The following is a 12,445-nucleotide window of genomic DNA, read 5'->3' as shown; positions in this document are numbered from 1 at the left end:
CCCCATGGTCCTTGATAGAGTATACTGCTTTGGTGGAATAGGTTTTGGTGAGTAAGTAGAGGTGGCCTTGCATACCAAGATAGGGATGAGGAGGCCAAGCATACAAAGATAGGGTTGAGGAGACCATGCATACCAGGATAGGGATGAGGAGGCCATGCATACCAGGATAGGGATGAGGAGGCTATACATACCAGAATAGAGATAAGGAGGCTATGCATACCAGAGTAGTGATGAGGGGGCCATGTATACCAAGATAGGGATAAGAGGGTCAGGATAGGGGTGAGGGGGCCGTACATACCAGGAAGGATAGGGATGAGGGAAGCATGTATGCCAGGATAGGGATGAGGGGGCCATGCATGCCAGGATAGGTATGATGGGGCCATGTATACCAGGACAGGGATAAGGGGGCCATATCTACCAAGATAGGGAATATTAGAACAGAATTGACCACATTTTTTGCTTCAATTTTTTCTTCTAATTTCCTTCTCTAAAACCTTGGTGCGTCTTATGGTCCGGTGCGTCCTATAGTCCGAAAAATACACTACTTATTTTAGCAATTTGCAGTTTATACAGGCATTTGCAAAAATAATAAATATAAGATATACAATATTTAAATAAAATGTAAAATTTCCATCAAAAATTTATTTTTTGGAGCACACAGGATAAATATGGATTTATAACTCAGTAAACGTTCCTGATGTCATTACCTCACCTGCAAACAAAGCCACATTTCCATGTTTTGGGTCATATGGACACCGTGCCATTCCATTTATTATATCTCCTACTTGCTCAAGTAAATCAAACTGAAAATAAAGACATGAAAACATTTTCATTTCTCAGTAAAAAAAAATATTTCAGCGAAAACTATTTGGCATATAACAATTTCAAATTATATTTTGTCAATATTTTATATTTGTGTTTGAATATGACCACTAAATAGAGGAACCATATAATTTTATGAAATAAGATGTAGCTCTTAGGAATAATACACACAGCAAAGCCTTATGCATACAAACAGTAAATCATGGTTGGTACTACTAATAGAGAATAGAGGGGTCCCCACTCCGATTTTTATAAATTATTTAAATAAATAATTAAAAAAACGTTGTGGGGTCTGACCCATTTTTGACAACCAGCAAAGCCCAGGCAGACAGCTGGAGGCTGGTATTCTCAGACTGGTAAAGGTCCATGGACATTGACCCCACCCAGCCTAAAAATAGCAGCCCGCAGCCACCCAGAAAAGGTGCATCTATTAGAAGCATCAAATCTGGCACTTTGCCCAGCTCTTCCCACTTGCCCTGTAGCAGTGGCAAGTAGGGTAATATTTGTGGGATTGATGTGACCTTTGTATTGTCTGGTGAATAAACTCACAGACAGAATAAAGTCCTTTATTTGAAATAAAAAAACACACTTTTCCTTTTTTATTTAAAAATAACACAGTTATACTAACCTAATGCCCATGCCTATGGAATCCCTCCTGTTCTGTAATAAAACAAAAATAAAAAATACTGAGGCTGTGCTCCCAGCCGGGCCCCTGAACTGCAGTGGCCTCGGTGAGATCCTCACTAGCAGAGCGAGAAGTCTCAAGTCTCACAGTGCAGCACTGAACTCAGAAAGTTCACCGCAGTTCACTGTGAGAAATTTCTACTGTGAACTCAATGCTGCACCATGACGATATTTCTCCCTGTGTGAACTGTGATCTCACCAAGGTCACCACAGTTCAGGGGCGCGGCTGTGAATGCAGTGTCCGGGACCTGTGGTAACATCTTGTCCATGTTGAAAACTGTTTATCCCCAGACATGAATTACAGCGTGGGACAGAACGATGGACAGGTGAAGGATATGGTTGTTTTTCTATTTTTTTTTTTACAGGAGACGAGGGCTTCAGTTTAAAGGGTGATGACGTGAGTATTGTTTAATTTAGAATCACTAAAGGAGTTTGTGTCATTCTTTCAATTAAAAGACTTTATACTTTATACAATATGACTATAGGATTAGTAATGAATAGGTAGCTTATAGATGCCTTTCCATCACTAATCCGTGGGCTTGATGTCACCTGACAATACAAAGGTGACATCAACCCCACAAATATTACCCCACTTGCCACTGCCACAGGGCAAGTGAGAAGAGCCGAGCAAAGATCCAGAATTGGCTGCTATATTTCAGCTGGGGGTCAATGTCCATAGCCCCTTACCTGCCTGGGAATACCAGCCCCCAGCTGTCAGCTTTAGCTTGCCTGGTTGTCAAAAATGGGGGAACCCCGCAGCATTTTTTAAAATTATTTAAATAATAAAAAAAATGGCATAGGGACCCCTCTATTCTTGATAACCAGCCTTGCTAATGTTGACAGCTGAGGGTGCAGCCCCCAGCTGTGAGTTTTGCCTGGCTGGTTATCAAAAACACAGGTGAACCAATGTAATTTTAAAAAAATTATTTATTGATTTAAAATCTCATGGTGCAGCACTGAGCTCAGTGAGTTCACCGCAGTTGACCGGGAGAAATTTCTCACAGTGAACTGCAGTGAAGTCTTTTATCTCAGTGCTGCACCGTGAGACTTTCTCACTGTGCTAGCGAGGATCTCACCAAGACTTTTCCTGGGCAGGGGAGGACACAAAAGAGAGTATACAGACAGATACCAGAAAATGTGCAGAACCGTCTACAAAAGCTGATCGATAGGGAATCCTATTGGATTTTCAAGCTTTCTATGCTCAAGCCCGATGACTGATTGCATAGAAAATACAGGGTAATAGTGTGGGGAGTGGGACTCTTGTGCACCTTAGGAGGTAGTCATAAATAAATAATTTCAATTAGTTTTCATGTATACACAGTTTTTATGTTTCATGATAAATTGTTTTATAATTGTTTTTCTTTTTGGTTTTGTTATTTGAATGGGTTAATACCAAGTTTTAACAATTATTGTAGAGGTCATTTATTCCATTTGCATAATCCAATTACCACCTGAATGTCTTAACACCTGATTTGTCAGCTGACACGCATAAGGGTGTATATAATAACTTGAATTCATTGTATATGGTAGATTCATGTTTTGCCTGATGAAGAAGCAAGTACTTCTCCGAAACGCGTAGCATTACATTAAAATTGTTTTTCATATATTTACATCTCTACTCTTGAGTGGATGACTGGATAACCTTGTGCAGTGCTTAACGGGTCATCTGGAAAAAAATCTTCTATTTCTTAATTTTGTTTCTGGGCCCCACTCAGATTTTGCAGGTGGACAACAGCTAACAGGACCCTTCATCCAGCTTTAATTAGTGTTGTGCCTCAGCCACACCTCCACTATAGGTGAGCACTAGTGATGAGCGAGTATACTCGTTGCTCAGGTGGTCTCCAAGTATTTGTAACTGCTCGGAGATTTAGTTTTTGTTGACGCAGCTGCTTGATTTACAGCTGCTAGCCAGCCTGAGTACATGTGGGGGTTGCCTGGTTGCTAGGGAATCCCCATATGTATTCAAGTTGTCTGTCAGCTGTAAATCATGCAACTGAGGTGATGAAAACTAAATCTCCGAGCACTTACAAATACTCGGAGACCACCCGAGCAACGAGTATACTCGCTCATCACTAGTGAGCAACTTTTCAATCTCACACCAGCTTCTAGTCCTTGTTGATCTGCACCAGGTGCGCTTTCTTCCCTTTTCTTGTCACTTATGTTACAAAGGTATTTTTCGCAGTTTGTGTCCTCTCTCCCCAGCTATCAATGCCAATTTTGTGAAGCATTTTAACAACATTATAAAAAAACTAATCAAAGCCCTTACAGTTATTTACATTCAAATATTTTGTCACTGTCGAAAAGGCTATTTTGGCATAATGAAAAGTATACAATTACTTACACTGAAGTCTGCACAAATAGGGTTGAAAGCATTTGTTCCACAAGCAAACAGGGCTTCTCCATGCAAAAGAAGAACTTTCACAAAGTTTCTGCACTCCTCCTATTGATCAGCAGAATGTAACAATTAGATGAAAACCCATAGTATAAAAAACAATAAAAAGGGACAGCACCAAAAACATGCAAACATGCAAATATTATACAACTAAAGGCTTGTGTACTAATACTTTTGTAGGATGCATACCGCCACAGTTTTGAAAAAGTGTCTACAGGAAAAAAAAGTTGTATAATGCATGGAATTAATTAAAGATGTCTTCCATTCACTGGGGCAAACTTTTTATCTGTATACAATGGGTGTTTGCTTAAAGAGAACCTGTCACATTGTATATGCAGTCCGATCTGTGGACAGCTCGGTATAAAAAAGGAGAAGCTGAGCAGAATGAAATGCATACAGTATTTATGTTTGTTGGAAAAGATTCAGTATAACTTGTATTTTTTGAGACTAAAGCAACCAGCCAGTCTGGGACATGTGAAATACAGAGGCTCTTCATATTCATCAACCTACTCAAGGATATCTCTTGAACAATACCCTCCAGACTTAACAAATTGAAATTGCAGTGCCAGGGAAGAGAAAATCCCTGTCTAGAAGAAAATACCTACAGAATGCAACTGTTGTGAAAAAGGCCTATCTGGCCGAAACGTGTTGACACTCAAAGGTTGCTCTTATGTCTTGAACTGTAATAAAAGAAATCTTGTTTGCATTCAAAAGGAGTGTGCAATTGATACTTATTCTACACTAGATGAAGAGCCCGGCGTTGCCCGGGCATAGTAACTAATAGTAACGTTGCCCGGGCATAGTAACTAATAGTAACACAGTAACTAACCGTGGGGATCGCCCCCACGTAAGGGCAATGGGGTACTCGGTACCGGGTCCTTCAGCACTCGACGGGGATGTCACGGTGGCCCGACCCGGCCCGTGGCCCTATGAGGGGCGTCCAATAAACGGCAGAGTGTTTATATGGAAAATGTTCATGACGCCACCTGTGGTATTCGGTCAGGGTGACCGACGCTGCTTAAGGGTCCGCTGGGGTGTTGGAATGGCAACTAGATGGCATACCTTCCCACAGGTGAAGTGTATCCCCAGGGCTTCCCAGAGGTGTAGATGGTGATGGTGTAAGGCGCAGTGAATAACGAGGACACAAATGGTGCAGTCTCTTTACCTTTTACTGAAGACTTCAGCATCCACAGTCCAGGGTACAGATCACAGGGCAGGCAGAGTCCGGCCGGTCCGAAGGCAAATCCAGAGTTCCCTTATCCAGGTGGAAATCAGTAGCCTTCCTACTAGCGCCTGGGTGTTGTAGTACCTCCCTGCTGAGCAACTTGGGATAATCCTCACAACCTTTGTAGATGTTCTAGATGTTATTTCTTCCTCTCTGTCCCCCAGATGGTATGGATAGGACAAACCCGTATGACTGATGGCCTGAGGCTTGTTTATAGGGACCCTAGAGACGCCCCGACCCCCACAATTTGCCACTGTGTCTTCTTAGGTATTAAGGTCGGGCAGCCAACTTGGAATTGACTGTCCTGCCGGTCTCTGAAGTAATGTGTAGAGTCAATTACTCCCTCGGTGTTCCGGCCACCGGCTACGCGCCTCAGAAGGAGGCAGCCTCTCTCAGGGCAGAACTCCTCCTGGTGTTGTCTCCTTGTGCTGTGACTTCGTTTCTCACTCTCCACAATACAATTCCTTTCTTGTCCTTTCTTAGGATGCTGCCACACGTGGGGCAGGTGCAGCTCCGTGTCTTTCTGTCTCATGCTAGGCCTCTGCCAGGATCCCACCCCTGACAGGGACCCTCTGTCTGCAGCTCCGATGTTCCTCCTTTCCCCTTGTCTGCCTGACAGGTGTTGCCTGGGCCGAGCCCAGTCAGCTTCTAACTAACTTCCTATCCAACCCACCAGTTTTACCCTAATGTGAGGAGTGCCCTAATAGATAGGAGCAAGGCTCCCCCTGGTGGACTGGAGTGTGAAGTGTAGTGTGTGTTTTGTGATACCTGGTAAGGTGAACTCCTTTAGTGCCATCAGACGTAATATCACTCCCCCTGGTGGAAGAATGACATTACTGCAACGACCAGGACTCTGGGGCGCTGCACTCCCCCCCATTAAATCCAGTACTCCCAGACTAGGAAAAGAAAACAACAATTACAGGTTAGCAAAAGACATGCAAAATTTTTGGAATGCTATAAAACAAATTAATTTAACAGTGCTTCCCTTTATGGGAGGTGAGAACACTTGAATGTTGCAAACAAGAACATATTTACATTGTGCATAAGGCAAATGGGAAACAGTTATTATCTATCTATGAAACACAATTACCCATACAGGTATTCTATCTACTAAGTGCATTTACACAACAATAAATTAACATTTTCTTTACTCAAGCATAAAACCGTTATTCTTCTCTAAGTGCAAAGTCTTTTAACTCACTTCCTAAGGCTCTCTAGAGGACTCACTAACCCCTAGGGGTTCACTTTATTGAAATGCAGAACAGGCTCCACCCCCTCTACAGGCTCACCGTATCTTTCTTTCAATTTCTTTTGTCCTCAATTTTATTCAAAGTACATAATTAAACGGGTTTAAGCAGCAGGAAACAAACAGTTAACTATTTACATTCTTTTCAGTGTTTCGAGGCTTAATTGGATGGCTTCCAGGGCTGCACCTGGCACATAGCCCTTCTTGGCCTGGGAAGGGTAGGATCCAGGGTCACACCCGGTGCCAGATAAACCCCATTGGTCTGTCTTTCGTGGATTGTCATATCATGCGCAGCGATGGAGGTCTGTGTAGCTTGAGTATGGGCATTTGCTGCAGCAGAAGTAGCGGCTGCTGCAAGATCAGTCACTGGAACTGAGTCAGTAGCGGTGCCAAGAGCAGTCGCTGGAGTGGTGTTGGTCATCAGGGCAGGGTCGTTCTTCATACCTGCTTCAGATGCGGTTCCTCCGGTGCCAGTCTGCTCCATCTCCGCTGGGGTCTGGAACGCTGGTTGCAGGGCCTGGTGCTGCGGCGTTGTCATCTCTGTTTGCAGCATCTCGCTTTCCGGCAGGGCCTTGCTTTCTGGCTTCGGAACGCTGGAACTTCTTTCTTGCTCCGGACCAGACGAGGCTGTCGTCACGCGTCTGGTGAGGCTCCCGATGAAGGTTTTCTTCCACCTGGCCTCAGTGCTCAGCTGTGTCTGCAGGAGTTGGTCGCTGAGCTCTTCCACGCTGGCCGGCAGGAAGTCAGGGCCAACGGGTGATGCCTGGCCGCGGTGTCTCTCCAGGTGGCTGGGGGAGTCCTCTGCTCCGATCCCACGCTCTGGTCCCGGGCGGCTGGCCATGGCGTCTCCTACGTGGTTCGCCTCTTCCAGGTCTTTTTCCCGCTCTCTCTTTCGCGGGCGGTTTCGTTTTCTTTGTCTCTGTCCGCCATTGAGGATCAGGAGGCAGATCTCGGCTGCTGACGGACACATCCTCAAGGTGCAGAAATATTTAGACTGGGCGGCCATTGTTCTTCACGCTTCTCAGTTCGCTCACGCCCACAACTCCACGCCCTTCTTTTTCTCCTGCGCTCCTCGTGGCGCGGTAATGGCGGCGGTTTTGGCAGGAATTTTGGCGGCAAATGGCAATACACAGTCTTTGCAATAAATCACAGTTCAATTACAATTCTGGCACAGTTCCTAGGCGCACATGACCCGATTCTCAGGCTTAAGTAGATCCTGTTTTCCAAAAGTTGGATCGCCCCCACGTAAGGGCAATGGGGTACTCGGTACCGGGTCCTTCAGCACTCGACGGGGATGTCACGGTGGCCCGACCCGGCCAGTGGCCCTATGAGGTGCGTCCAATAAACGGCAGAGTGTTTATATGGAAAATGTTTGTGACGCCACCTGTGGTATTCGGTCAGGGTGACCGACGCTGCTTAGGGGTCCGCTGGGGTGATGGAATGGCAGCTAGATGGCATACCTTCCCACAGGTGAAGTGTATCCCCAGGGCTTCCCAGAGGTGTAGATGGTGATGGTGTAAGGCGCAGTGAATAACGAGGACACAAATGGTGCAGTCTCTTTACCTTTTACTGAAGACTTCAGCATCCACAGTCCAGGGTACAGATCACAGGGCAGGCAGAGTCCGGCCGGTCCGAAGGCAAATCCAGAGTTCCCTTATCCAGGTGGAAATCAGTAGCCTTCCTTTGTAGATGTTCTAGATGTTATTTCTTCCTCTCTGTCCCCCAGATGGTATGGATAGGACAAACCCGTATGACTGATGGCCTGAGGTTTGTTTATAGGGACCCTAGAGATGCCCCGACCCCCACAATTTGCCACTGTGTCTTCTTAGGTATTATGGTCGGGCATTGACTGTCCTGCCGGTCTCTGAAGTAATGCGTTGAGTCAATTACTCCCTCGGTGTTCCGGCCACCGGCTACGCGCCTCAGAAGGAGGCAGCCTCTCTCAGGGCAGAACTCCTCCTGGTGTTGTCTCCTTGTGCTGTGACTTCGTTTCTCACTCTCCACAATACAATTCCTTTCTTGTCCTTTCTTAGGATGCTGCCGCACGTGGGGCAGGCGCAGCTCCGTGTCTTTCTGTCTCGTGCTAGGCCTCTGCCAGGATCCCACCCCTGACAGGGACCCTCTGTCTGCAGCTCCGATGTTCCTCCTTTCCCCCTGTCTGCCTGACAGGTGTTGCCTGGGCCGAGCCCAGTCAGCTTCTGACTAACTTCCTATCCAACCCACCAGTTTTACCCTAATGTGAGGAGTGCCCTAATAGATAGGAGCAAGGCTCCCCCTGGTGGACTGGAGTGTGAAGTGTAGTGTGTGTTTTGTGATACCTGGTAAGGTGAACTCCTTTAGTGCCATCAGATGTAATATCACTCCCCCTGGTGGAAGAATGACATTACTGCAACGACCAGGACTCTGGGGCGCTGCAGTTATAACAAATTATAATGAAGAAAAAGAAAAAGAAATTGTTGCTGTTGAACATAGCAACGCTCCCGCACTGGCACACGGAACACAACCGGCGCCATAACACAATATTAACCCCTTAGCCACTGCCAATAAGACTTTTAATGGCGGAAGTTAATGGGCCTTATTCCTCCTGCACCTCATACTCCTTCTTTTTACACAGCCTCCTCCTGCACCTCACACTCCATCTTTATTCACAGCATTTTTCTGCAGCACAACTTTTCTCCTTTATAGTAGCCTCGTCCGGCAGCACCTCTCACTCCTCTTCCATGTACAATTGGAAACACTTGATCCAGAGAGGAATTGCACGAATTGCAATAAAGCGTATCGTATACAAAGCCTACTTCCTCTGCAGCACCACACTTTTCTCCTTTAGACCTCGTTCACATGTTATGTGGTCAGTATTTTTACCTCAGTATTTGTAAGTTAAAACTTGGAGTAAAACAATCAGAGGAAAAGTGTATTAGAAACACGTCACCACTTCTGTATTTTTCTACCTACGTGTGGTTTTGGCTTATAGATATGTACTGACCAAATACTGAACGTGTGAATGTGGCCTTACAAACAGCCTCCACCTGCAGCGCTTCACTCTTCTCTATACACGGCCTCATACTGCAGCAGCACCTCACTTCTCTCATTTTCCCCCTCACATCTCTCATTTTCCCCCTCACATCTCTCTCCATGAGGCGCCTCCCTTTCCCTTAATGTCGTGCCTCACAGGAGCAACTAACTCCATTCTAGACACGATGGAGCTAGATGTGGCTTTTGCCTGCTATGCGGAGTGGGCGTGGCTCGATACATACACACACATATACACTCAACTATATATATATATATATATATATATATATATATATATAGATAGATAGATATAGATATAGATATATAGTCTACAAGGGATCTCACCAATCCCCTCAACTGCCACCTCCGTTAGTGAAATACCTCAGTGTGCACGCCAATATCTAACTTTCAAAACTAGTATTTTATTCATTGAAATCCCTGGTGTTTCTTACATCTGAGTTCAGTGGGTAGTCCTGATTGAAAGCTATCTATGCATTCAGGGAAGACTGTCAATCACTGAATAGGACCGCCCACTGGACTGTAATATAAACACCAGGGATTTCAATGAATAAAATGTAAGTTTTACTGAAACTATTTTCACAATCTGATCAGCTCCTCCTGCTTTATAACATTCTACCAGCTGATCAGATACCAGTTTGCAATAGTAAAAAAAACTTGGCACTCATGGAGCAAGTGAAGTGAAAAAAGAAGGTTCCTTTTATTGTGCATCCAACAAATGTTAAAAGTTTTTGGTCCACAAAAGGATCTTCATCAGAACTGGTTCAGTAGATTACATGCACAGTTTCAATATTCCATATATAGGAGTCTCGTGAAATATTAGTATTCCCGGTGACGATTAAGATGCCTGGATGCCGGAGTGGAACCTGGAGAAGGTCTAGAGTGTGTCAGGACATGTGAGGTATGCGACCACCGTCAAGTTTTTTGACTATGCCAAGTTTTTTTTACTATTCTATATGACGGGCTGGATACCCTACTTGGGCAACTATAACTATTGCATGAGTGCCGTGTCATTTATCAGATACCAGTTTGAACATTACAGTCTGGCACATGTTGTCTGTAGGATGCCAAAGCATGTGGGAACAAAAGCTCGCCCACGTCTACCTCGCTTGGGCATCTTACAGCTGTAGAGAAAGTGCTGGGCAGGGAGCCAACCAGGAAAACGAGGAACGAGACAGAGATGCTTGGGAGCGGTGACAAATCAGGGGCTTTACTTCCAGGTGAAGGCCACATAGCAAAATCAATATTACTATATGGGGCTACATAGAGGAACATTATTACTGTATAAGGGTGAAATAGGGGTCATTATCATTATTATGTCCTCTATGTGGCTCCCATGTCGTAATACTGTCTGCCTACATGGCACCCACACATTAATAGTATCCCACTTTGTGGCCTCCCATAGAGTAATATTGCTGTTATTGGGCTCCATACACTAATAATAAATGTATGGGGCCACATAAAATGATATTGCATGGAGGCGCACAAGGTTGGATATTATTAATGTATGTGTGCAAATTAGGTAAATATTTCTATTATATCGGGGCCACAAAGAGGGACATCACACATGTATGGAAGCATAATAGGTGGACAATACTACTATAAGGGTACCAAAATATTTTGGGGAAAATGGTGAAATAAGCATTATTACTGTATGTTTGTATTATTACAATACAGTATCTATATATAATTGTATAAGGGTTTTTCTGTCTGTCTGTCTGTCCTGGAAATCCTGCACAGCATGGCGACGATGATGTCATAAAGGTTGCCTCGACCAATCAGCGACGGGCACAGTCTGCCGCGAATTCGCCTCGACCGATCAGCGACGGGCACAGTATCGACGTAGATGTCATAATGGTTGCCATGGCGACGATTATGTCATAAAGGTTGCCTCGACCAATCAGCGACGGGCACAGTCTGCCGCGAATTCTGGAATCATCATTGTCCATATACTACGGGGACATGCATATTCTAGAATACCCGATGCATTAGAATCGGGCCACAGTCTAGTGTATATATAATTATCTTACTGCTGTGTTTTTCTGTTGGATTCATATGTTGTATTTCTTATGGATTGCTATCACAGACTTTATCAATGCTATTGGGACTTGGGTATCTGATCAATATGCAGGTGGTGTTTGGGGGTCAGGTATAAACTTTGCACTGGGCCCCATCCTTTTTTCGTAACTGTATGAATATTATTTAGACGTATTACTTAGAAAATAGGCTTCTTGCTGTGTTTACTGAAATATTTATATATTGTATGTGTACTATTTCTTTTTTTTATGGGGCAAACATGGACTTTTGCAAGGCCATTGGGGATTGTGGCCCATGCATCTGAGCAACATGCTGCTGGTGGTGGTAATAGGTGGGAGCCAAATTTTGCACTGTGTCCCATAAGAAACTAGTGCTGGCCATGGTGTAGAGATTTTGGAAATTAGAATTATTATTCAAAGGTAATTTAACAGCATATGAGTGTGAGAAGAACGGCTCTGAATCCTGGAGAAGATGGCGGTAGGTGAGTATACTGATACACTCACACTACATTACATGAATATATACACACATTTAATTAATGCAAAAATGGGAGTGTTCTTTTAATACCTCAAGAATGGCTGAAAATGTTAATAAGCAGTAAACTGCACTACGCAACAATATTTCTCTATGAAGATGGAAATAACCCATTACATAATGCTGACTGTGCAGGAGCACAGCGCCGAGCAGTCATGGCTGAACTGTTCAGTTGAATGTTGTTTTGTTCAGGACATGAAGAGCAGGGAGCTGTGAAATTCTAATGTTATTTTCCGGTTTTACCACTGACTGATACCTACGACACTGACAATCGGGACGGTAACTATAACCCCGGGACTGTTGTGTCTTCAGTTAGAAAGGACCTTTGACCTGATGTTCCATTTAATACTCAAAGACAAACAAGGAGGTATGGCCAGTGTCACCCCTATTGGTGACTGAGTCGTTGACTGTGCTATTAAGAAAACATGGCTATATTAAAGGATTAAGGTCTAGAGGATGGAAAGAGAAGATTATG

General features: G+C 44.3%; 1 protein-coding gene across 3 annotated transcripts in view; it reads right to left on the bottom strand.

The window, feature by feature from the left end:
* Positions 1-12,445, bottom strand: part of SEMA6B (semaphorin 6B) — a 174,916-nt gene that overhangs the window by 88,655 nt on the left and 73,816 nt on the right. For all 3 annotated transcript variants that reach the window (XM_077273122.1, XM_077273115.1, XM_077273106.1), the window contains exons 6-7: positions 3,848-3,946; positions 713-803 (exon numbers count right to left, since the gene is read on the bottom strand). In XM_077273122.1, the coding sequence (XP_077129237.1) occupies positions 713-803; positions 3,848-3,946 (190 nt within the window). The remainder of the gene's footprint in view (positions 1-712; positions 804-3,847; positions 3,947-12,445) is intronic.

This window comes from Ranitomeya variabilis, chromosome 1, assembly GCF_051348905.1.
Source record: "Ranitomeya variabilis isolate aRanVar5 chromosome 1, aRanVar5.hap1, whole genome shotgun sequence".
NCBI classification, from domain to species: Eukaryota; Metazoa; Chordata; class Amphibia; order Anura; family Dendrobatidae; genus Ranitomeya; species Ranitomeya variabilis.
Note: the sequence above shows the minus strand (reverse complement) of the source record. Positions and strands in the feature narration are given on the sequence as shown.